At 35.2% G+C, this 26,623-nt stretch overlaps 1 protein-coding gene across 1 annotated transcript in view; it reads right to left on the bottom strand.

Annotated features, from left to right (window-relative positions):
- Positions 1-204: 204 nt before the first annotated feature.
- The window catches only part of KLHL4 (kelch like family member 4), a 45,235-nt gene continuing 18,816 nt past the window's right edge, over positions 205-26,623 (bottom strand). The window contains exons 2-11 of the mRNA XM_085319637.1: positions 21,877-22,050; positions 21,283-21,419; positions 18,996-19,192; positions 14,280-14,492; positions 13,031-13,217; positions 9,798-10,022; positions 7,888-8,050; positions 4,642-4,854; positions 2,853-3,024; positions 205-1,800 (exon numbers count right to left, since the gene is read on the bottom strand). Coding sequence (XP_085175763.1) covers positions 1,741-1,800; positions 2,853-3,024; positions 4,642-4,854; positions 7,888-8,050; positions 9,798-10,022; positions 13,031-13,217; positions 14,280-14,492; positions 18,996-19,192; positions 21,283-21,419; positions 21,877-22,050 — 1,741 coding nt within the window. The 3' untranslated portion in view covers positions 205-1,740. The remainder of the gene's footprint in view (positions 1,801-2,852; positions 3,025-4,641; positions 4,855-7,887; positions 8,051-9,797; positions 10,023-13,030; positions 13,218-14,279; positions 14,493-18,995; positions 19,193-21,282; positions 21,420-21,876; positions 22,051-26,623) is intronic.

Raw genomic sequence — 26,623 nt, 5'->3', positions numbered from 1 at the left:
GATCTTTTGTGATTTGAGAGTACAAAAATGAGAGAGGTACTTCTGTGCTTTTTATTCTTTGAAAAGATGTACAGTAAAAATCAGAGTTGTTAAAATAATCTAGATTTTCTTAGTAGAGAAAGTTTATTTGAATGTGGCATGCCATATATAAACATAATTACTTTTTAAATTTAAAAATKTTATTTCTTTTTATAAATATGCTCATGAGATTTCCTCTTTCAAGGTGTTCAATACAATTGACAGTATATTTTTTTTCTTAAAAATACCATATTGCTGAATTCTGAAAATATAATATTCTATCAGGAATGTTCATGATATATTCATGACATGTTCAGAGAATTTTCATGTTTGTCCTGAATTTTCTTTTACTGACATAACAAGGACATATCAAAGGCTAACGTAGATAATGTCCAAATAGYGTGCTTTACAGTGTAGAGTATATCTTACATACATTCCATTCCTAAAATACAATTTCAGCATTTGAAATTGTTAAAAATGAAATTAAAGCAAAATATGTCAAAACCCTCATAAAATTGGCACACAAAAAGAAATATCATGCATGTGGAATGTTTTGTGTGATTTTTCTAGTGATTCTTTTCCTATTTATTCTTCATTCTTAGCATTCTCATAATTTCCACTAAAACATAAACATGCGTAGAGTATTGGTATACTGTTACACAGTGCACATGTTTTTTGCTTACCATATTTTCTGCTGTACACGAGAGAAAGCTGGTAATCTTCAGCTGAGGTCAAAGATTGTCATATCAATATGATATAAAATTTTCAGTTTGTAAGTTATACTCAGGGAATGTAATTATATGAATGTTTTAAATTTTTAATGTGCAGTGATTATTCTAAGAATAGCCAAACTGGTTCAACATGTACTGACAGATGGTTAGTGGGCAAAGATGAATCCATGAATAACCTGACACTATGATCAGCATTAAAATATCGCATTTCAATGCACTAATTGCAAATAATATTAGCATTGTGTTTTGACAAAGGAGATTTTTCTGTTGAAAATACTTAGTAAAGCAAAGATACCTTAGCCCTACTAATTTTTGTCTTGCAGAATTCAGTTGAGTGTATTGCTAAAACTGGATATTCTGTCATAGYGCTATCAGTGTGGGAGGTTGAACAGCAACCAACTTCTATGCTTCTCAGATTTATTACACAATTATTTGCAAGTCAGTTGGGTRTTCTAGTTTTTGAATATGGAAGTGAAGTTACTTCTGCAGCAAATATTCTGTTGTCAATGATATTTATTGACCAATATTTCCTTCTGTGCAGTTCTCTGTTGAAGCTGTTTGTCTCTTACCTCTTTCCATTTACTTCAAATAGAAAACTTCCTTTTACAAACATTAGCATTACTGTTATAGCATATAAAAGAAAAATGTATATGAAATCTTATTCACATTTATCACTTTCCTACTGCACTTYATAAATAACAGAAGAACTTCTGTAGCAAAGTTGAACCATTCAAACATATTATTGAATTGCTATGTATTAGGCATAATAAAATAATATTTCACTTATGCAAAATTCTCTGATTTTTGCAGTGAAGGAAGACTCCAGTTTTGTGCTCTGATAGCATAAAGGCTATCAGAAATGAGTATTCTGTATAATGGCAAGCTGCTAAGATGTATATGGTTCGTACTGCCTTCTGGAAATGTTTTTTATCCTCCAACTCAGAGTTCGTGGAACTGTAYTCAAGCTTTAGTTTCATGATATGTATAGTCATCATGGCAACTTTACAACAACAACACATGCACCAGCCCTTCCAATATTGACAGGAACTTCCTAGAAAAAAAGAGAGGAAACATTTTTAGTAGAYTCTTATGGACAGGACTAGAAGAAATTACTTGCAGATTAAAAGGAAAGCGATTGTTTATCCAAAGTAATGTAATTCTAGAGAGTAGAAAGTACAATCTAGTTTAACTAGAACTCTGAAAATAGAATTTTTGCTTTTTGGAAAAAAGACTTTTGCAGCTGTTGAGAGTTACAAGAACGTTGGCTAGCACTGTTATTTTTACCTGTTGTAAGAGAATTTTATATCTAGTATTCCCSAAGAGGTGACTGTGCAACTATAAAAGGAGCTTGAGTTATCTCTTGATCTTAGTGGTAGTGGTCCCAACTCCAAACTTAAAGTGCATCCAGTAGAGGGCATTGCTAGCAAAGGTATGCCAGTTCTAACAACAAGCTTGCCAAATTTAAGCAAGTTTTGACTTCTTCTGGCTCATATTACTAAATATGTAAACATCATTTCATGCCAAAATAGAGAAAATTTGTTTTAATTCTTTTTTTTTTAAATCAAAACAATTCAAAAACCGATTTAAGATGTTGTGTGGTATTACAGCTGATGGGCAACATCGGTTGCACATTTTATACATTTATTGCTCAGTTTTCCTTTAAGCTTAACCTCGTTTCTGAAGAGCCTGGATGTTTGGCTTGGCAACGGTTAGGTGAGACACTGACGTTTTGCAGCCCCAGGCTGTGTGTTTAGATAACTCAGCCCATCTCTCCAGTCATTGCACAAAGCCTCTAGCCCCTCATTTACACCTCAGAGCTAGATGCATAAGTCTGCAAATGTGATTCCTTCATTACAAAATGATTTGCATAACCTGATTTACTTACCCACGCATTGTCTCCATCCTTTAGTCTGAAAACCTTCTTACAGTTATTAAGTAGGAAGTAAATTTTTATAAATTTATATGCACCCTATTTTTATACATTGGAAACTATAGTATTACCACATTCCATAAACCATTTTTCAGAAAAAAAAGTAATAATTTTGCAGCATAATCATTATTGCTCTGACTACTGTTCAGTCAGATTTCTTCTTATTCAATTACCTCTGTCCATTCATTATTTTGAGCATCATAGGACTCCACGGTATCCAGGTATGCATGGCCATCATAGCCTCCGACAGCATATAATCTGTCCCCCAGAGGGCAAATTCCAACAGCATCRCGAGGTACACTTAAGGGTGCCACTGTTGTCCAAGCATCTGTTTTAGGATCGTATCTGGRAAGTTTTGTGATCAAATTAGAAAAATTCTTTGGAAAATAGAAACACATTACAATATATCATATTTAAGTAAATTATATTTCTTCTTTTCTCCTGTATTGTAGTTCAGYTTACACCATAAACTACTACAGAGAATTATGAGTAACATGATTAAATAKTATATTTAGCCACTAGAGGGATCTTCAAGCACATTTAAAATGTCCACCTTTTCACTTTATGATTACAGTCTCTCAGTTCTATTAGATTATATAATCAGTATGTTTTGAACTTAAACGAAGACTGAGGCAATGATAGTGTGACAGCAGTTTTATCAGCAAAGTTAATTTTAGTTTACTYCTWTTTCTTCATACAGATTTTTCTTTTCTTGTCAGAAGTAAGGTTTTAAGTAAATTTCACTGGAAAATAAGCTCAAATGTCTCACATAGTTGATAGAARTTTTAAGACAATATGTGTGGCAATATTTTCTATCAGTGTTCATTTTACTCCAACAATATGTATTCWGCCAGTCTCCAATATAAATTCAAATGAATTCCACTGCAGTCCTAGATTTACCCCAGCTACCTGCAAGCAACACTTAACCACTGTGTCACTCGCAAGCGGGATCTGAATGCTCTCCCAGTGTTCCTTTTTTGTCCCCCAAACCAGGTAAGAGTGGTCCTTGCACCAGCAGGCCGTTAAGGAGCTGATGGGTCACCCCTAGTCACTACACTGCTGCTGCCTTTTCCCCAGGACTGGAGTATTCTCCCACCCCCCTACACTGTACCACGTGCCAAAGCAGAAACAAAGCAGCATTTGGTACACAATACCTGTATTTTTAAAAAGAAATATCTGGTAATTGCATTTTCTTAAGAAACTGTGCTAATCAGTGAAGAGTACAAAAATGAGATTAAATAAGGATCAGATGAACTGTATCTGCGTTTAAAAAGGTGGTTTCTTCTGGAAATGGAATGGATATAAAGCCAAGAGGTATCTTATTTCTCCTCACTATTCAAACTTGATGCAAGAGAGTAAGTGTTGAGTTTTGCAGATTTGTTTTTGTATTTGGATTTAAATGATGCACAGGCTTCTGCTAGGGCTACATTGCACTACTGAAAAGTAACAAAGTAGACAAGACAAAAAATACTGGAAGAAACATGTTGACAAAAGAAATGAGCGTTTTGTGATTTTGCTATGTTTTCCTCCCAGCTCTTCATGCTAGTAAGGAATGGAAAGAAGGAAAACAAGCTGATGCTTTAGAACATTCATTTTGCAAGTTGAATGACTGCTCAGAAAATACTCTAGAATTAAATCTTTGAGGTCTTATTGAATACGAAAATTTAAAAGTTAATTAAAAGTTATTGAAGTAGCAGGGAAAAAAATGGTTCCACAGCTACATATTTTAAAATCATCAGATCCTGTAACAGCCCTATAAAGACCTGAAAGATCTCTGTTAACCCACCGACTCAAGTCTTTGTGGCAAAATGAAATGTGCGTTCAGTGTCCTTTTCCAGACATGGAGTATGTTCCAACCATATAGTTTTCACTTCTTTTGGAGTGAAATTATTGCTGCAATTTTGACATTGCAATAAATTATATTTCCTGGAATGTTAAAAAATAATTAAAAAAATCTCTTACCTTTCTACACAGTCGGAAAGTCGAGAACAGTGGTTGGAAGCAGGTGCATCATGACCTCCCACAGCGTATAAAAACCCATTGTATGTTGCAACACCAACACCTCCTCTTCTCTTTGACATTGAAGCACATATGCTCCACTTGTTTGTGTGCGGGTCAAAACACTCCATGGATTTTAAGCAGGAGCTCCCATCTCGTCCACCAACAGCATACAGTCTGGAATAATTACGCACAGGAAGACAGATAGAATTTTAGTCTTTAGCTTCTTCTTTTAATAAGAATTTTATTTGGTTACCTTTATTCAAAACACTAACATTTTCATTATACCTAGTGTTTGCTATCTAAACCTATACTGTGGAACTTTCTTTGCACATCAGATTTTGCATACTATACAAGGGAGTTACTTTCTTCATTTTTGTAGTGCAAATTTTCAAGCAATCCCATAAGAAAAGATTACAAATGCTTATCAGTTTCTTTAAATATGAGCTGTGGGTGGAATTTAATTCAAAAGCATTAAGCGAGTTTAAAACATAAGGGTGGTTTTCCCTATGACTTRCTTACTGAGTACCTGATGTCTTAGTACGGCATTGTTAAGCAATTTTGCTATGCTATTAACATGTAAAAGAACCATAGTGAACTTCATAGTATATCAAAACCATAATTAATATGCTTTTGACAGTATTTCCTCAGTGTTTGTATTTGAGAAAATCTGCAGGACAAAAGTTACTGTACAGCTATGTCATGTCATGTCATGTCATGTCATCTTTTCTGAGTTTCAACCTAAGGGCACTTGCATGCAGTTCTTTTTCGGCTGGGTGGTATGTTTGTATGTGGCAAATGCTAGAACCTGCATTTAAATGATCTAGCTGGGGTTCAAACCAGAATAAATGGTGAAAAACCACATTAAGAACCATGGAGTTTTTTGTGGCTTCTTGTCAATGGATTCTATAAAGCCTGAATTTCTGCTGTATTCTAAGCTCTCTTGCTGCTGCTAGAGTATATACACAGGATGTAATAGCAGAACGGTTTTAGATGCTGAGTGTGTCAAATTTTCATGTACCTTTCAGACCCTCGCTGTTACTTACTGCTATGAAATTGAATTTACCTAGTGCAACTAATTAGATAGGGAACAACTCGTGTGCAGAGTAAGATACCTAAAACAGAGCAGAAGGATTATGCTTAAGAGGTGCCTGTTTTTCTCCTATAACAGGAATAATTTTCAGATTCCTCTGATGTGTAATTTAACAARCAAATTTTTGGCCAGTGAGAGAGTAATACAAGATTTCTAGCCCTATCTTTTAATGTTTGTGAATTGGAGATACAGTTAAGCTCTCTGCAGTTTGTTGCTTAGCCCATACAAAGCTTGAGGATTTGTTTTGTTTTCTTTTCTCATCGTGCTCTTAGCTACAGTCTACTTGTTTATACAGCTTTCATGGAGAGAGGAAATAACTGAATACGTGAACAGATTGGTTGGGCTTTTTTGTTTTCCACAATAGATCTAGAAACATGGTAGAGTCATCTAAAAAAATCTTTTTCCATTGTCCACGGAAAAGAATAAATATACCCATATTGCAGATGTTTTCATTAGACATTTCACTGGTCAAAAAGCATTGTTTCTATTAAAATTCGAAGTATTTTCTAGTGGGGTTGAATAACTAACAACTGATTTCAGTAGTGCTACTATAAAAAACATGGTCTGACTGAGGGAAATGGGAAAAGTAGAAGTATTTGCCTAGCTTAGCCCGCAGCAGTAATGCTGGATGAAGGACATTTGATCTCAGCTTCCCCCCTTGTGCCCGAGATTACATCACAAAACTAACAGACATGATTTCAGGCAGGTTGGAGACAGCCTGTATCAGAAGCGACTGAGAACAGAGTCGGGATCAGGCTGGATTTCCTCTTTGACAAAGTGGTTTCCTGCATGTCACTGTGGAAGGTACCAGCAGGAGTTTCTGATGAAGGTTATGCTGAGAACATTTCCTCTGAGATACAACAGAGACTTGAATAGACAGTTCTCTTTCCCTCAAACTTCAGACCTACTGATTAAAAGCATGTGATATTTGAATGCAAGATCCTGATTCCTCCTGTATGCACGGAATTTTTACATCTGCAAATACCTGTTTGTTGACATCTTTGTTACTGTTTCATTATCCTCCTCTTTCACAACCCACTGGAATTTAAGAAGTGAACAGGGAAGCCTGTGATAAGGTTCCAGGCCAGATGCACTCCTCTGCCTACCACCGTCTGTATCCCTCCCAGCCCATGTCATTGCCAAGAGGCTTCCATGGAGTTAAATAAGGTAGTTTGGCTCAGGCCATGTCTGCAACATAATTTGGGTTATTTTATCAGRCTCTTGCATTTTCAGGACCAGACTGTCTTGCTGAACAAAGGGAACAGAATTCTCTTAAGCATTAATTTATTAATTGCTCTTCCTCATGCTTAAACACAGCAAATGCCAAATAGGAACATAAAATAAGGTGTAACACACCTCATTTTACCAGTACAATACCGATTGTGCACTAGATTCATACATGAATCTATTCCCGTACAAAGATGTTAGGTGGCTTTAGTGTCTTAGGAGGATGCTTAAAAAAAAATTTAAAATCTTGTCTGGAAAACAATTTACAGTGCATAATGAACACATGGCCTCAGTTTATTCAAGAGATAGATGAGGGGAAGAATAAAACTGAATAGGTTAATACTTAGAGAAGGCTGTTTATTCTGTGCCTGATTATTAAACTTGCCTTTCTTTGATGGAACATACTATATATCTGGATTTTAAAAATTATTCTCGACTATGAACTTGTCAAGGTTGTAGATGCATGCGGAGGGTGTAAAATGATAGAAGAATGATTTTATTTCTGTAGAAGTTGTTCTTTCAAATTGTGCTTCCCTAGGCATATGATTTAAAAATGTAAACTTAGAACACTGTTTCAAACAAAATTGATCTAAATCCTCATGTAAAATTCTGATATGTGTGTTAGAATATTTCCAATTTGCTATATCTTTGGAGAGCTGTAATATGGGACTATAGGTTTAAAATAGGACTGCAAATTGGAGAACAATTTACCGCAAAACAGAGTAAAAGCTTTTTTTTTGCACATTACAACTTCTGTTTGTTTACTTGAGGTGGTGAGTTACTATATGACTGAAAAGACTGTTTTAAGAAGTATATTGCTATTTGAGCAAAAGTAAGCAAGCAAAGAAGCAAATGAAATACRAGCAAGAGAGTTTTTCCTGTTCACATACTTGCTGTTTAATGCTGCAACCCCTACAGTGCTTCTTGGAGTTGACATACTAGCAACGTAATTCCATTGACGTGCCTGAGGATCCCATCTTTCTACTGTATTGAGATAACTCCATCCATCATGGCCACCAACAGCATACATTGGTCCTTCAAGCATTGCTACTCCTTAAAAGATAGAATTAAAAACAAATTACAGTACTTACTAATTTCAGTGACTGATAGTGGATTAACCTCATACTTTAATTCCCTATATTACAGATAAGCAGTTTCAGTATCTAAAAGCTGCCTTGTCTTTGAGCAGAATAAACATACATACACACATACTTCACATTCAGAATTTTTCTGAATAAGCGTTATCTTTTGCCAAAAGATCAGAGGAAAGCTGCTTTATTTTTGATGTTCTCTTTTGGTATTTTTATGTCTTCCACTTCTGTTGACTCTGTTCTGAATCAAATCTGAGCCCAAACGTGTGAAGCAGTATGATTCTTTTAAAGAAAAGCGAAGTTTGAGCCAGGCAATGAAAACATTTGTCCAAAGCAATTCTCTAATCCTATACTCTGATCTAGCTGAAACTCTGCAGTCGCTCCAGCATGAATCCTAAGCTGAGTGAGTTGCTATCCTTATTTGTAAAACTCCTATAACTTTTTAATGCTTATTAGTGGAGCACACTTTAGGATAACAGCTGACTTGTATCTGTTCTTGTGCCTCCTGTTCTGTGAGCTGCCATTGCCCCTGGGTTTTGCTGGCTTTGCCAGTAAGGCAAAATGTTTGAATCTAGCTGCTTAAAAGTTAGTTTTCTAAATCTGTCTTTGCAGGGATAAACAGCCTGACTTTTTCAAAAGTGCTAACTCCCCCCAAGCTCACACTGAGCCTAATAGAAGCTGTAGGATTTAAGGCAGCTTTGCAAATCAGGCTGATACACAGTTAGAAACCTAAGTTTGGGCACTCAAATTGCAACTTACTTGTTGGGTAGAATTCTGTCTCTGCAGCTGGTAATCCTACAAGCTTGGATAATTAATTATTTTTTTTATTCTTTTCCTTTACTACCTCTRTCTGGTTTTATGAATTTGACAGACTAGCAGGTAAAAACTCCACACTATTCTTTTAAATAAGACTAAGTGGTGCAAAAGGTAATAGGCCACAAGTCAAGGTTTCCTGAATAACTCTGCATCAGTCTTTTTGTATTATTCATTTAATTAAAAATATTCTATGTCCTTTGAACTTAAGAATGATTTCATTTAATAGCTTTTTCTATAAGCAGAAGAGAAGCCAGCCTTTTTCATAACATCTATACTATATAAATCATTTGGAAATCATCTTAGTCCCACTAACATGGTCTCCCAACTTTAAACTTTTTCTTACTTTTTATGGTTCTAAAAAGGAACTCTTGATTTCATATTCATATTATTTGGTCATTGTGAATAATATTGATTATAGGGCAGTATAGATCCATAATAAGCTATGGCAGAGATCTGTAAAATTTCATGTAATGAAAACATTAAAATTAGTAAAGGTGTACATATTCCCTTACAGCAATCTTTTCTTCAGTGTCAGTTATTTTATGATCTGATTTCCAGAGGCAATATGTATTCATAAGTCAGAATCTTTATCAAAAATGGAAGATCAGGCTATTACCCTCTTGAAAAATCTCTTGACCAGCAAATTCTATTTGGAGTTGATTATTTTCTCTGCTGCTTATATTTTGCAATTTTTTAACCGCAAAAATAGCTCTGGAAGGCTAATACTGGTTAGATGAACAGTAGTAAATATCAGCTCTCTCTTGGAAAATATTTCTATAGATATTGTTGCATATTATTAAATGCTTTAAGAATGTAATGTCAGCAGTGTTTGTGTCAGTCAGAATTAATCTGTATGTGATACAAGGTATTTTCAGAGAAAAAGCACCTCTTACCTAGGCCATGTCTGTGCGTTGACATAGGTGGCATGATAGTCCAAACTTTGGTGATAGGGTTGAAACATTCAACAATATTAGAAGTTTTCAGACCATCTCTGCCTCCCACAATATAGAGTTTGTTGTCAATTACTGCAACTCCGAACTGCAATCGTCTACCATTCATGGTGCCAATTTGTACCCAACTATTAGTCCTAAGGTCGTATTTTTCAATTGTAGTGGTGCCTGTTAAAATATAATTATTATCAAAACTTAAACAATATGAGATAGCTGTGAACTGATCAGTGCCCAGAAGTAAGTAGTTGGTCCTCCGCAAAACCTTATTAAACTGTACAACATTGAAATTCTGTATGTAGACTTTTGTTGCTGCTCCTTGTGAACTTCAGTTATGAAGTGTGAACCTAGTGAGAAGGTTGTATTAATTTCATGCATATATGATTCTGTGAAACACATGAGAATGAACTAAAGGCAAGAAGATGCAGAATGAGATGTCAACATTTTTTTAACACTGAAAATTTTGGAGATAAGTTAAATCTGTTACTTTTTTCATTCTTTTTGAATACAGTTCATCACAGCTATGTAGTTCTCATCCATGCTTGCGCTTAAACCACTTATCAAAAACTAAAAATATCTAAATGTATCTGTCTGTCTTAGGACTTGGATTGCATCCTCACATCCTCTTGAACAGTTTTGATGCTTTCCTTTCTATGATGAAGACAGAGAAGGCCGAGTTGTGTGCATGTATACACTTGCTTCCCATAGACAGCTTCCCTGAGGTTTATCTTTGCAGAGCCCTTGCAATAGCTATTTCTATGCTGTAATATATAAGCTGTATTTTCATTTTTTTCATATTGCTGAGCTTTTAGTAATGTTTTTACTACAACTTTACGTATGGCTCATGCCATAACTCTCTACCGTTTAAAGCTAGCACTTTTCCATGCACTGGCTCTGGTCGGTCACTCAGCAGCAGCAACTGGTCCTGTGAGAGCCGGGCTAGCACCACGGGGAGACGGCTGACTAACCAGGCAGGCGGGAGGCAAGTGCCGCTGACGCCTTTAGTGCACCCTGTCGCACGGCTTCGGCTTTTCGGAASGCATCCCGAGGAGAATAACAGAGCTTATTTCCTGCCTGATTCCTAACTGGGATTTGAGAATAGAGAAGTAGCATTTTGAGTCCTATGAAAGGCAGTTAAGTGAGTAAAGAATTGTTCGTGACAGCAAAATAGCCATGGAATGAAACAGAAAAGAAAGGTAGTGTTTTGCTTTCAGACGTTTTCCTGAGCAGAATCTGAAATAGATCATCTGCTATGCTTAATCAATTTAGTGAAATAGGAACTTAACTTATGATTTCTTATTTTCTGTTTTCTCTTTCCGATCTACATGCCTTTCTAAATGTGTTGACTGGGAAATAAACTACCTGATCCACCAACAATAAAAGGAAGAAATTCTCCTTTTTTCCGCTCTCCTGTGTTCTTTTATTCTGAGCAGCTGGGGTTCTTTTGTTGTTCTTTCCACGCAGTTAGTCTGTTTGCTATTTGCTTTGATTCCTTCTCATTTATTTTATGCTAACATAGGAGTTTCCCAAAATTCTCAGCTTCAAAAGGAGTATCTCATGTACTAACTGAAAAACAGGAAAAATACATTAAGGCGTATAGTGTGTTCATACCCTGTAGGCTGTAATTTTTACAGGGGCTTGAAAKTAGGTTTTTAAAATTAATGTGGTTTAGGCACATGCACATTTTTCAAAACGCTAGACCAGAAGTGGTTCTTTGATCTGCTTTTGATCATTCTAACTTGAGACTTGACTTCATGTACCACCTGAGATGAGCACAAAATCCAGCCTAGCGCTYCCTGAGAGTTCGAGTTTTCTTTATCACGTACAGCATGTAAAGCATAGTTTTGCCAGAGGTGGTAGCTATTCTCTTCATAGATCTATTCTTTCARAGCCTCCTAGTTTCTTAGGTGGTGTTGCCTTATCTTACAGTCCAGCACAGGCTCAAGGTATGAGTCAGAGATGTAACGGGATGAGTCAGAGATGTAACAGGACAGCAGGAAGGAGAGGAAGTGCTGTTCTTCTTAACCATCAAAAGGCAAAAGTTCAAACAGTTGGCTTTATTCCAAGGTAATAAGTAAAAGAGGCACCAAGAGGAAGCCCAGATGTTATGTTCACTGAAACAGCCTTTTCTCTATATAACCTTTACTGGCAAAATGAACTAGGAAATCTTACTATTATTTTGGTAATAAATAGTTTAAAGTTAACTTTTAGTTCTTGGCCATTTTATATAATTCATGAATAATTAATATTGCTAATGAAGCTACAGTAATTGCTACAGTTAAACTTCAATTGTGAAATTGCTTTCGGGATGAGCCTGTGTTTTCCTTTCATATTGTTGTGGTGGTTAATGTATATTTTGCTTTTATTTTATTACAAAGACATAGAAAGGTAACAGTTCAAGATTTCTCCTGCAGGAAATGTCAGTCATCAGCAACATTTTGCAAAACATAAAATGGGTTAACTTCTTTGTGATTCTATTAATAGTGAACTCACAGAGGTAATATATAACACAGTTCAGCAAGTCACTAGACTTTAAAATAATTACAGCTTTTTGTATTGCCGGCGATTTGAGGTTAAGGTTCCTGTAGAAAATAAGTTAACATCCTACTCGTTAAATAAATAGTGTGATTTGTAAAGTTGTTATTTAGATCTCTGTTTCTCTTTTTCTATGTTTATAACTTATAAAAATACTATCAAATTATAAACAAAATTAATGTCCACAGTAAATTATTACAGAGTCTAAGGTATAAAACAGAAAGTGCTTTGGGGCATTTCACTTATTTTGTTGGTCAGCATGTCATTCTGAAACCGTTGTGAAAATCAAATCATAAAAATTGGATTGCATTTATAACATTTAACYGCAAACCTGAAAATAAGTATATGCAGTACTGGAAAAAGGTATGCATACTGTTGCAGTCATGAAAAACTGAAACTTTATATTAAGGATTGATAAGCTTTTAGCTAAGGCTTTTTAAGAGTTCATTAGTGGTTTTGATTTTATTTCCCCCCTCTTTAAAAAGTTTTCAGTCTCCTAGTTCTTATCTAAAAAGGGGGTGCAGGATTCTAAAATGACAGTAAAAGTGTATTGAGATATTTCAAGTATTAATTTTTTTCTTCTGATTTGTAAAGTTGAAGTAAACAAGTTCCTTTAACACAATTAAACAAATTTCCAAACTCACCTTTAGTGGCATCCATACCTCCTACAGCATAAAGTGCACCTACTGTAGACTTTCTAGGCTTAGTTCGAGGACTCTGCATCATGGACCGTCGTTCTGGTAGGAGGTGGTACTTCATAGCCTCCATAAGAAGTTTCTGACACTCTAGGTCGTCTGCAAACATGGGACTATTTTCTAGATCGGCTAGTAACTAAGAAATGAAAAGTAATTTTATTTATTTATTTATATTTAGGTCTTTAAATTTGTATGCACGCTAGTAGTTAAAGCATTTGTAGCTACAAACATTCATTTTCCATTCACTTCTCACCTTAGATTTATTCTAAAAGTTTTGTTTTAATGCAATTTAACAACATAAAGGTAAGGAAAAGTTTTTAAGTATTATCTTTGCTTTATTTTTTCTGAAAATTTTATTCTAAGCTTTAGAAAACGTTAAAATTACAAACATAGCATTGTTCTTTTTGAAACTGAATGCAAATCTCCTTTTGACGTGAGTATAAGCAAATCTAATACCTAATACTGGACGTCTCTGCTAGTATCAGAATATATTAGATGAAGTGTGTATTTAGAAAGAAATGTGTCCAACATTTTGATGCTTAATCCAAAGTTGTGTACTTGCTGTTTTATTCATGGAGACCCATAAAGTAATTGTAGTGTCCTGACAATGTTGCTGTTGATATAAGCATTTCAGATGAGATACACAGATCTTGTATGACAAAGATATGACAATGTCACTTTACTGTAAAACTGTATATCTATCTCTGGAAAGATCTACATCTGTATCTGATGAAGTGTCTTTCAGCATTAAAGACCATGTAATCCCAATAGGAAAAGGGTCAGGAAATAATCTAGAAAATGCTGGTTTTGTCTACTTTTACAGTGATAAAGACGTGACTTTTTAAGTATTGCGCCTCGTACATCCTGCAGTTTGGTAAGACTAAGTAAATGTCTTTACATAGTATTTATGTTGCTATGGTTTTAGAGGAGAAAATGCTACCTAAGAAAGAAACACTGTACACGTTTGAGACTCTGCTAAACTGATRTTTTTCAGTAATTCTGATCTCAGTAACTGTGTCGTCGTTGTGGGTTTTTTTTAAATTTCATTTTTCCAAATAATAAACATAATTACTACACAGTTTACAATATAATTTTTTAAAAGCTACTTTTGTAAAGAAATGCATTCTCTACCGAAATGGTGCTTGAGGCAAGCGTTTCTGTTAGTAGTTCGGTTCCCTGTTAAGCATTTGTTTCCTACCTGSGGCGGAAGCAGAGGCAGTCTAATATAAGAAAGAAGCATGCCCAGGTCTTGTTGCCTGTTTTGCAAATCATGCTTCACCCACATCATTAATGCCTGGAATATGGCTTCTTCATCTGGAACGTTGATGTCATCACTGGACAGGAGCTTTGCAATTTCGTTAGCAGGAAGTAAAAGAAATTCCTGGTTTTTTATTACTTCTGTGAAATGTTCCTGGAAAGAGAAAGGTTTCAGTCCACTCATGATTTTCACAMCCTGAAATAACGTTTTCTTAGATAACATAGGCTTTTCTGCATTTCCATTCCATTCTGAAGAACTGGGAAGAGCCATACATATTCTAAAGATTACTGAATATAATCTATCTGCCTTATTTCATTTATTCAAGCATAAACCTGAAAGGCTTAGTTCTTAAAGAAAAGCTATTCAAAGAGAAATAAATATTTTTAAAYGGAAAATACATAGGATTCTGATGGCATATCATACAGAGCATTTCTGAGATTGTCCATTAACCTTTCTTATCTGGTGTACAGAGATAATTTATACTCGGGTGCTATAAGTAGTTCAATCTTCTTTAAAAATAGTACATGTTCTTTAATGGAAGGATTACTTCTATTTAAACTCTTACTCATTGATGAGAAGGATTTGCAGTAACAGGCAGTGTCTGCAGTACAGAGTGGGCACGTGGATATTCCCCAGTAATTGCGTGGGTGTTATTTGCCTAGCTTAACATACAGAATTTTACTTAGTCTCAGATTTTGGCATCTAAAGTAACAGCAGACTGACTTTAGTCTGTTCCTAGMCTCCCCTTCCAACTGACAGCTCCTCAGCTCCCCTAAAAGCACTCTCTTTCCTGCAGGCATGGGTACSACAAGAACTCACCAAAGGATCTCACACAAGAATTTTTACCCATTTATATTAGAGCACTTTTAAGAAAATTACAAATATTTAAACAGCTCTGTCATCCGTCTTTTAAGTGACAAACATGAAGATTTGGAYTGGCCTAAAACCTCGTGGGAGTCACTTTTCTACATCGCTACTAAGTAAAAGTGTTGCAGTGATCCAGCCTTGGTATATCACCACGGAGCACAGGAAATAGCATAGTCATTTGAGTAGTCAGTATTTTCAGGGCAGTGCATTCAAGAACAGATATGGAAAGTTTCAGAGGAAAAAGTGAGGAAGGAATACAGAAAAAATCTCATTCACAGAAATCTAAGACCTTCTGATAAATCTAGTATTTGCAGGCAGGATTAAGGAATTAAAATGGTATGTGTTGGTGTTTTCCAAGAAATACTTTGGAATATATTAAAATCTTGTTTCAAAGAAGTAAAATTACAACTGCTTTTTGTACTTTCCCCAAATGTGTACAACATTACTAGCAAGGTAGACTAGTATTATGTTGATTAGTAAGAAAGGCTACAAGAAAAGCAATAATGATGAATTTACTGTTCACTATCATGTCTCTTTAAAGATTATTTTACATTGTCTGCTTAGTAAATGCTTGCAGCTTAGGGCAGTTGCTACAATTATTTCCTGTTTTTGTGAGTGCTGAACACAGAAAATGAACTATTTGTCCTTRTCTACTTGCCATTCAAGTTTGATGTTAATAATACCTTTCATTCACTAATTTAGAGGTAAACATTTCATATGTCTGATTTATAGCCTTCCCATAGAAACTAATAAAATAAAAATCTCCATCACGCAGTGAATCCTTGTGTGGCTTACCCAGTCTGTACAAAGCTTCACTGTCTGCTTCGCCAGTGAGAATGGTTCTTCTGGCTGATCTGGGAATGGTGAACTGCAGTGCATTCTGCTTTTATTTTCTCCTTCCCTAGACTGAGGCATGCTAGGGGCAAAGACTGGGAACAAGTGGTTTATAGTTGTCTGTCTGGCTTTCCATCACCTGAGAATTACTGCCATGTGGGAAATCCCATCTACCGTTTACAGGATATTTTCATTATTCTTTGTTGCCTTTGTATTGCAGGGCTGAGGAACACTGATCGTCTTCTCATTAACCTACTTGCAGACGTATTTGTCAGTATATCGTGTCTCAGGGATTGGCCACTGGCAGTTTTGTCCATCAGTATGATCTTAAGATTGCAGCATAATAGAAACACAACTTGGAGGTACAAAGTTTATCCTAAAAATGCCACGTGGACATTCAAATGAATTGTGTCATGATCATATTCCATAGTCTTAAACAAATTAGATTCTTTTGCAATAATTATGCCAAATGTTGACTGTATGTCTCCACTCTCAGTAGCAGAAAATTCAGCAGTCACTTTTCTAACAGTATTTCTAACAGTATTTTTTTGCAATATTAAGGTATGCTTCCTTGTGTTAATAATTCCAAAAGAAAAAAAATTTATTAACAAAGCTGGGTTTATAATTTATTTGCAGAGCAATGTATTTAGGAATGTATAACTGTATTTGAAATATTAATTTCCATCTACATGCCTGAAAGTAATGTATCTTACTTGAAAACCAGATTGAAATAGGGCAGGTGAAGACATTTTAGTAACTGATATTTATATTACTTGTTTTCATCAGTCTCTTAACTTTTTGTGACTTTTTTCAAGAGTACCGTGAATATAAATATAGAAGTGACTGAAGGAGATGTTAATTTTGCTCTGTAATGTACATCCTGCTTTAATACTTTCTGACATCCAGAGAATAGCAACAGGAAGGCCAATCCACATTTAGTTACAAATATAGCACAAGATGTTTATCAGAACAGGCTTTATCTGCATGAAAAGATACTAGGCAGGAAACTCTTAATACTTTGCATCAATGACTAAAGTAATTGAATGGGAAGGTCGCCAGTGTGTTTGTTTTTATTGAATGGATGTGTTGTTTATAGTTTATTATCTTCTGAAAATGTTTAAACTATTAGTTCATTTGTATGGTCTCTATATTTGCAATATGACTTTATAGTTGTTCTCCCAAGGTGCACGTTCTCAAGTGGTTGAGCTCGACATGAAACAAAACAGAATGTTTTATTTATCCTCTTCCACAACACGTGTGTGTGTGTGTGTGTGTGTGTATACATTGTTATGATCTCTTATTCTCTAAACTCTTCTGAAAAATCAGTTAAGGAATTTAAAAGAAATTGCTTTAAAGTTATTTCAAAGAGGTGGAGATTTCCTTTTCTGTATCTAAGTTGTCAGTAGTTGAAAACGTGGTGGAGGGTTTAACGATGCRCAAACTCCTGCTTTTTCATAGCAACATCATCACTCTATTGCATGGAAGATACAGGAGCTGGTTCTAGAGGTGGACATGCTCCTACTTGTTTTCAGGAAAGCTGGTATAAAGACATGTACATTTGACAGGCTCAATTTTAAAGGCCTGATTCACATCTATATGTGACGCACAGATATGGATTTCATTTAAAAAAATAGTTTAAAATCTAACTCTTGGAGAAGAAGGGTGGGGAATTCAAATGGCTAGAAAATCTAACCAAAGAAGTCCTTTCATTGTTTAATAATGTCAATAATTGCATTATTTTAACTGTTTTGTGGAAGTTTGGACTGTGAATTTTAAAGCATGGTTTAAGCTGATGTCTGAGTGCTTGGGCTGATGATGCTGGGAGAAAAGATTAAGGGGGAAAGCTCCTGGTATCAGCCCGGAGTGTAAACAGTATGGAGCAGGAAGGACAATGACGCTATGGAGAAGCTGAGCGAACCTCCGTCTTAAATGCCTATTTTCATAGAATCAAATCATTTTCAAACTTTAAAATATAAAAGGAATCTAGACCGCTGCTAAACAAACCATTCATTAGTATGACAGGCAGGAGCACAGACAGTGCCCTCAATCTGCACATGCCACTCTGGTTTACGTCAGCGTGTGGCAGTGTGCAGTCTATTGCTGGAATTATCTCAGCGTAATGAAGCCTCTAAACTGCTTTTGACATACCGGACTTATGTTTCAAGCATAAAGCTGCCATGTGTCTTCTCACAAGTGGCTCTTTTTATATCTATTTAGCTATAGCAGTTGCTATTCTTTTTGTGTTTAAAGTTGTTATAGCACATCTTGTTGCCTTGAATATTTATGCCTTGATTTGGTTTCACAGCAAGCTATCTGGCTTCTCTGTTTCCCACGCTCTGAATATTCATTTCTTGCTTTGAGCCAGAGGAGGATTACACTTGAGTCAGAGATGTGCTTCTTTTCAGTATTTCAGATCTTTGCTATACATTCTTTATTTTGTCTGGTTTTTGTGCACCTCACCTTAAAATCAGATTTAGAATTTTGTTTGTGTTGAATCAAAAGCAGCAAGAATAAGCCATTGATTTTTTTTTCAATATTAGCCAATTTAAGGCTCTATTACATTTTTTTGGAAGAAACGTGTACAGATCATACTGCATAGCTAATTCARTACTTATCCCCTTCTACAAGGCAAAATTTCAAAAGAGAAAAAAACAGAACTGAATATTTGGTTTGCTAGTGTGCTTTTCTCTGCTTCCAATGCCATAGTATCAGTCACAGTTCTTAAATTTCGCCTTGGAGAATGAGCTGGGCCCATGYGTCCTGGGATTACGGCTTGTGCGGATCCCACGCGGCCAGCGCGTGACAAACCGCCACGGTGTATCAGTCTGGGGAGCGCAGCAGCCGTGAGCCCCGCTCAGCCGACTCTGCTTCACCAAACCCCAGATGTTTTCCAGGAGAGTRTTTATACCTGCTGTCAGCATTATAATTTCAAAGCAGTGAGATTAGTTATCTTACCATGGTGTATGTATGTGCCGCCTTCAGGAGCTCTGTGCAGCCCTGCGCATCTCCGAAAGAGCGAATCCCTAGACAGTTTGAAGGATGGAGCTGCTTCATCAGGAAATTACAACATACCTCAATGACCTGAGATAGCTGGAGAAGACAAGCTGCAGCTAGCAAACTTTCTATAGTGTCTTCCTTTAACTCTAGAATACCTATGCAGTTTGTACAGAGAAAAAATAGAAATTTTCAGTCATTATTTTTGTATCTTTATTTATCTGAAATCCTCTCACCTCCCAATGTTTTTCTCCTCTGAAAGAAACATGAAAAGAATGTTTCTGTGTTTCAGAAATTCATTTTCCTTTTTTGATGTGAATTCTTTTTTAGAGTTACAATTTTTAATTAAATGGTTATAAGATGTGAGAACTTCAGAATGTTCATTGAATAGACTAGGTGTGTGTCCAACGAGATCTTCCATCTTAGCTGTTCAGTATATATAATTCCCCAGTGTGATTCCCCAGCTGATACACAGCATTAAAATCCTTTTCAGAAAAAAAGAACTATGATTTTTTTTTTATGAACACATTCTACAATTACGTTCATCGTCACAATACCCAATTGCCTCCRAAGCGTTTTTCTTTTCCAGCTTCACATTTCCATTTAACAGATGGAGAATGGTGGTACTGAGAGATTACAGTCAAAATTATCATCTGGGTAGCACTCTAAGAGATTTCTTGTCCAAAGTTCACTTCTGATTTATTTCCATGGAAATAAACAATTCTCAAAGTTATAACTCTTATCTCCTCTGAAAGTCACATTTACATTTTATTACTCAGAAGATAGTAGCACCCACTTAAAAGGCTTGGTTACTATCATGAAAACCTATGAGACACTGTAGGAAAAGTCAGTTTTTTCAGAGTTCAGCAGTCTTAACTTAGAACAATCCCATTTGCTTCATACCTTATATGAACAAACTGAAAGAGTAGAAATTTAGTCAAGCAGGATGATTTTGACACACATGCAGGTAATAAGTAGCCTACCACCCAGCTTCTTTGTGCTTGTACTAATCCATTTCCTTGGGTAATATATGCTAATCCAGTGCCATAGTATCACTGCTTTACAGATGTTATGCAGCATTTCCTCGAGCCTGTGATTATCCTCTTTTTTGTACCCACAAACATGAAAAGGAGTCTATTTTGCATGTAGAAACCTCTGTTTTCAATCTAATTTACAGATTTCTTGTCTTTCCATAGATTTCTGTCTTTACACAGTAGACTAGATTTTTGAAGTGCCTTAGTAAGTGAAGGAAATCTTTTTTTCACATTTTTGCTAATACCAAGATAGTAAATATATTGGGTCTTTGATTTTCTTATACTATCGCCTTTTAAATTACTATAAAGACAAAAATACATGCGCTTTCAAAATCAAGCAAGCAAACAATGCCCTGCATGGGACATCAGGTGGTGAAGGAACTAGGGAATGTTATTGGTATTAGATATTAACTGAGCAGATGGGTCAGTTTACCTAGCAAATCTTCATAAATGCAGAAGGTTGTTATTCAAATGCAGAAGGTTGTTATTCTGGTCAATTAGGAGCTGTTGCATTCTGGAGGAGTAATTCACTCCTTTCAAGATGTGGGCATTTTTTGCAGAACTACGTAGTTTGGTGGGGGGGAAGAGAGTTTCTCTTTTACTTTCCTGGCTGGAGTAGCTGCCATCTGGATAGATTGGCTTGCCAAATACCAGAACCTGCAGGCTTCCAGAATCTGCATGGGTTTGAACGATCCGGATATTTTTAATTGCAATACATACTAACATAATGGCTATGTTCTACAGTGTTTTTCTCTGCTCATTATAGAGCAGCTGAAAAGCATTTTGGAGTTCTCTGATTTGGTCTTTTTGGCTATTGGTTCAAGCATTAAGTGATCCAAATATCTTCTTCTCCCATTAAAATTGCTAAAATAATTTTTATCTAGTTAGAAGATGTCCTAGTAATGGGTTTATGTATGTCTTTATGTTTCTGTATATCTTCTACAGTAAGTTATTGGAGCATCAGATATCTGTTATCTGCCTTCAAAATAAGGAATATTTTATCAGAACATGTTTATTAAGTAACATTTATTCATCATTATTCATTATATTTTTTCATTCATCAGAAAGGTATATATTAAATATGCATGATGTATGCCTATATTTATGAAATGTATGGAATGTATGAAATGGAAGAAGTGAAATTTATGTATGCATTTAATAGATTTTTATCTTGCTTTACAAAACTGCTGTAGGCGTAAGGGAGGAAGAGTTACCTGTGTAGGCATAGCGCACCAAAGCTTTCAGCGCATCTGGGTCTACACCCTCCATTTTGATCTCTTCTTGTTTTGCTTCACGCACATCATTAGTAAACATTGCAGCAAAATAATCAGACACTGCACTGAGAACCAACCTTGAAATAGAAGCATTTTAGGAGGAATGCAAATTACTTCATAATCTCAATAGCAAGCATGAAATTCAGTATTATTATGTAATAAATTGTGTGTGTAATAGAAACATTATCTTTAGTATAGGACTTGAGTCTTACAGTAGTGGGTAGTAAAGTTAAAAGGGTAATTAGTAATCTCATTTTCAGCATGCTTGTTTGTGCAGTTTTGCTTCACTGCCGTCTATGGTTTGACCCCAGCAACAAGAGAGGACGGGCAATATCGTTGGTTCGTATTTGAGTTTCTTTCTACTTGAAATAATGAATATGAAACTCTGATTTTATTATTTATTCATTATTTTATTCTATTAGTTGATGTGCTAATTATAGTAACCATTCATAACTAGACAGGGCGAGCATAAATTACCACAGTATTTGGAAGCTTCTGGCTTTGAAGCCTTGTAAACCGTAATGGGAAATGTACCTGTGAGCTGGAATCTTTTGGTCTCCAGCTATGAGGAGAACATCACACAGCTGTTTCTGCTGAAGATAATTTTCCATTTTGCGGAAAGTTTGCTCTGCATGGTTTGTAGATTGGAAATATTCATCTGAGCCATTGGCGTTCATTCCCAGTAATGAACTGCTAGTTGTGGATAACCTGTGAGGGGAGAGGCAGTGTAATTGTTGTAGCGTTGGAAGTTCTGATTAGGCTTGTCGTACGCTTGTTCAAGTGACATAACAGAAATATTTAAAAATATCTTGTTTTTATGATCCTGGTCTTACTATGCCCTTTTCCATTTGTTTCTGTTTATTACCTACAAGTTTTCCTTCACAAGGTTGTATGAAAGTTCTAATGACAACGAACAAAAAATATCATACAGAGCCRGCTCTACAGGATTTTCTGCTCCCTGTCAGTTTTATGTCAGCTATGCACAGAGTGTGTAGCACTGACTAATCATAAATGCAGCYTCTGACCACAAATCGCAAAGAACAAAGCTGTTCCTGTGATACTAATATCTAAAGCATCTTGTAGTGTAAAATTTTGTATGCTGCCTGTCTTTAGGGTCTCACTTTTATTTCTGTTTTTTTCATAGTCTCTGATTGTACTTTGTACTTTGAATTGCATTACTAAATATAAATGAATTGGAAGACAGACTGGTGAGGACCATATAATTCCAGACAAATTACCAAACCAAAAAGCTGATGAAATCAGCACATTATATTGCCTTCAGAACCTGAATGCAAATAATAAAGACAAACTGATTTTTCTGCTTTTTCATGGAATTGTAAAATATAAATGTATTCCTCTCACTACAGAATTCTCTTAGCTATCCCACTTACAAATATACATAAAAACTATACACACAATTTCTTTTGATGTCACTATTTTTTTAAATTATTCCTTACTACCTTTTTAATACAGATTATGTTGCAGATGTAAATGTCTTTTKGGTATTTTCTTAGGAAAATATTTATTATTGTCATCTAGTTTTAGTAAAGTATTAATAAATTTGTTGATATACCTGATATCATATATCTTGAAAATATCTACAACACTTTTAGTTATTAAAGAATTTTTTAGAAATTTTTTTTTAGAAAAATACTTTCTCAATTTACATATTATTAAAACGTAAAGAACCTGTTTTTTAAATTTCCAAGGCCAGCTAAGAAACAATGGAATTTGTTTGACTAAATGTACCATTTGGCTTTGATAACATTAATGCATATTCATAAATATTTAGAAGAGATAACATCTCTTCATTAAGTTAAAGTATTAAAATTTAGCAGAAGTTCAGATAATGGACACAACATTTATTTCAGAAAATACAAAAATAAAAAATGGGTAAATCAGGTTGTCACTTAATAGTATTGTTAGAAAATTAAGATAAATTAGGTCATATATTTTCAAAGATCATACATCTTTAAGTAGCTAATCAGGATGGATAATTAGGAATCCAATTATATGTAGGATTGAATTGASACACAGTAGAGAGTTTTCAGTTCTCTCTGCATGACAAGCAAATTATTGTACATCAGGGCTTTTCTGAATAGTAAAGAACAATATCAGAGTCAGTATGACTGTTGCCCATCTGGGTCTTTCCAGATATCCCTTCTTTTCCATCTGAAAGTCTTCTCCAGTCACAGTGGAGATCTTTGGATTTTTGCATTGCATTTACAGAAATCCCACAGCCTTTTGGAGGGCGGTATCTTTTGGGCAAAGGTGTGTTGAAGGCCTTCAGATCCCTAGAGTATTTGATTTCCTTCAAATGAAGCAGGGTACAAAGCAATCGTGTGGGCCTGGCACTGCCGGACTCCCTGGGTGTGTAAGACGATTTGTGGTCTGCACAGACACATTAGTTCTGGTACGACTGAGGTGCGTCAGCCCCGGGGTGTGTGTACATGTCACCGCACCTGAGGAACACAAGTACAGCCGGCCTGTTGCGTCCCAGACCCTCACTCACTCTGCGTATGTATAGCATATGYATGTGTGTTTCTGCCTGAGTAATTTCAAACAGATATTATTATCTGAAAATACGTTAGGATATACCAAGTTAGTACAATAAAATCTGTAGCTTTCCTTGAAGCTCTTTATTACAATTTTAAATTTGTTTTCCTTTTTAAAGAAATGAAGGGGCAAGGAAAGTGCACCCATACTGTGTATCCTTTGCAGTTTACAGCTTACAAAATTGATTTGTCTCGGTGAGTTTAATGACTATACTTTTTTGTTTGTTTTCTGTCCATTGAATATGAAGGAGCTGCAGAATTGGATTATATGTTCATTAGTTTTGCATCAGCTGCTTGATACCAAATTCATAGTCTGTAACGTTCATATTTTGTCATTTACCTCTTAGACTTTCAYTCATATTTTCAGAAAATGAAGTTTGAAAACTTTGAAACTTTGGAATAAACATAACAATCTGTCGGGCATGCATGCTTCTATGTTTCATTGTTCTGTATCACAGATAATGGTCTATTTTCACTTTATCTTCTTATTATTCCTTTTAATTCTTTCCCCTCATTTTTTCTATTACATAAATAGAAGCCATAAAATACTGTGGATTATTTTTTCAGAAACATCTTGTGTCAGGTTTGTTAAATCCGGTTTAAGTATTGTTAAATAGTATGTGTGTTTCTACATTGCACTTGACCTTGATATCTGCAGAAACCAACCAAAATAAAGCTCAGTCCTCCCAATTGTAAAGGCACAGTAACAGTTTCTTGAAATAAATAATTTCCATAGTGTATATATTTGTGGACAGAGCAATCATTTTGAAGCTGAATATTTTTTTCACATGTTTTGTAGACTGACCATTATCTACAGCAGAAATACCCCTAACAGCATTACTGTTAACTATTTCAAAGACGAAGGTTCTGAGAGACTGAAAAATACTGGAAGCAAAAAAAAGCTCCATTATCTTTGTTAATATTAATGCTTTAATTGCTGGCTTATCTTCAGAAGTGATAACTTTTTCAATATTTAGTTTCAAAGATAAAAATTTTATGTATTTTCCTTAGTGTATGACTATAACTGATATGYAGAGAACTCAACTGTTCACCTGCCAAATACTCAGGAGGAAAAAAATAAGTGAATGATAGAAAATAGAAGTTAAAGCACATTGCAAAAGGGAATTTAGAAAAATATTGAGAAGTCTGATGCTTAAGGGCTGAAATATAGTAGAGGATCCTATGGACTGTATACAAAGATAGGCAAGGTAGTTGCAAATGTACTATTTGAATATGACTATCCATGATATGTTGTTCTATGGGGTATGGATTAATATGCTGAAAACTCAGATTAGTTCATTGGGACCTACTCAGAAAGGAAACACAAGATGGAGAATTATTTTTCTTTTGGACAAAAAAAATCTGAAGAATATTGAAAAATAAACGTTTCAGATGTACGTTGGTTCTATAAGGAGCAAGGACATAGTTTTCTAGTCAGTCACGAGGGAGAATTACTAACGAATCATACTGAAGAATCGGAACCCCAAACTGCTTAATGTCGTCTTTACATTAGGGTTCATTCACGGGGATGGTGAGTTGTGTTAACACCGTTAGCACCAGTAGTAATGCCTTGAGAACTCAGGATAGGCTAGAGACAGCAGACAGAAATCTCTGCTTCAATGATTTCAAGGTAACGGAGCTAGGTGACCTTCGTCTTAGGTAGAGAGCTGACTGRAATAATTTCCGATTTTTCGTGTAAGACCATATGAAGGATGGTATCCACTTTTTAAAAAGTAAAAAGAAAAAACAGGAAATTATGGAACAAAAAGACTGAAAAAATACTTGAATAACTAATCAAAAAATGTTACGCATCTAATGATAGCAAGGAAATAAATTCCAGCCAACACGGCTGTTCAGAACAAATCATGTCATACCAATTTCTTTTTATGACAAGATAACATAGCTTACTGGGAGAGAAAAATTAAATGTCAGAAGTTATCTTGMCTTTTGGATGACTTCTGATACTATTTCACAAGATATTTTCAAAATCAAKCCAAAATAGCAGGTTTTAACTGAAATTAATATGAGAGAGATGAACAGCTTGTATAGTCAAACTTGAAAWTTTATCAGGGAATCACTTTCAAAGGCAGAAACTGTTTTCAATGCATTCTGTGGTAATATATTCTGCTTCTGATGCTGCTCAATATTTTTATTACGGAAAAGTAAAGGACAGAAATTGGGTGTAATTTTTGCTGCAAGGATTTTGGGGGGACAGAATTTAAATTCAAAAGACTATCTTTGTGCTTGTCTTTAATGAACTTTATGCATATTTTTCCTTTTCAAAGATCTGTTCACCTTCTGAGAAATAGCTGAATAAAATACGGGATAAGAAATGACAGTCTAGGTAACAGCTAGATTATATTAGATCCCAAGCAAAAATGGCATTAGGGAATAAAAACTTTTTTTTTTTTTAGGGGGAATGGACATGATGAGATTTGAAGTTCATTCTAGGCCTGTTTTCTTCAATTCTTAGAAATTCTGAATTATGTGAAAATCATTTTCTCTCTTCATAAAGTACTCTTCATTAATCAAAGCAGAAATCTTTGATAATCAGTCTATAAAGAATAAACTCACTTTTTCTCATTGACTAGTTAAAATGTGATAAAACATAAATGCCATTTATTTACCATATCCTTTTTGAAATTCAATATAATCTTTTAAGTACCTTGTTAAATGAGTCTGTGCCAAAAAACAAAAACAAAGCTTGGTCATAAGGAAGCTTAGAA

This window comes from Rhea americana, unplaced genomic scaffold (assembly GCF_003343005.1).
Source record: "Rhea americana isolate MKP2758 unplaced genomic scaffold, rheAme1 scaffold_6, whole genome shotgun sequence".
NCBI classification, from domain to species: domain Eukaryota; kingdom Metazoa; phylum Chordata; class Aves; order Rheiformes; family Rheidae; genus Rhea; species Rhea americana.
The sequence above is the reverse complement of the archived record's forward strand: the minus strand, read 5'-3'. Positions and strand labels throughout refer to the sequence as shown.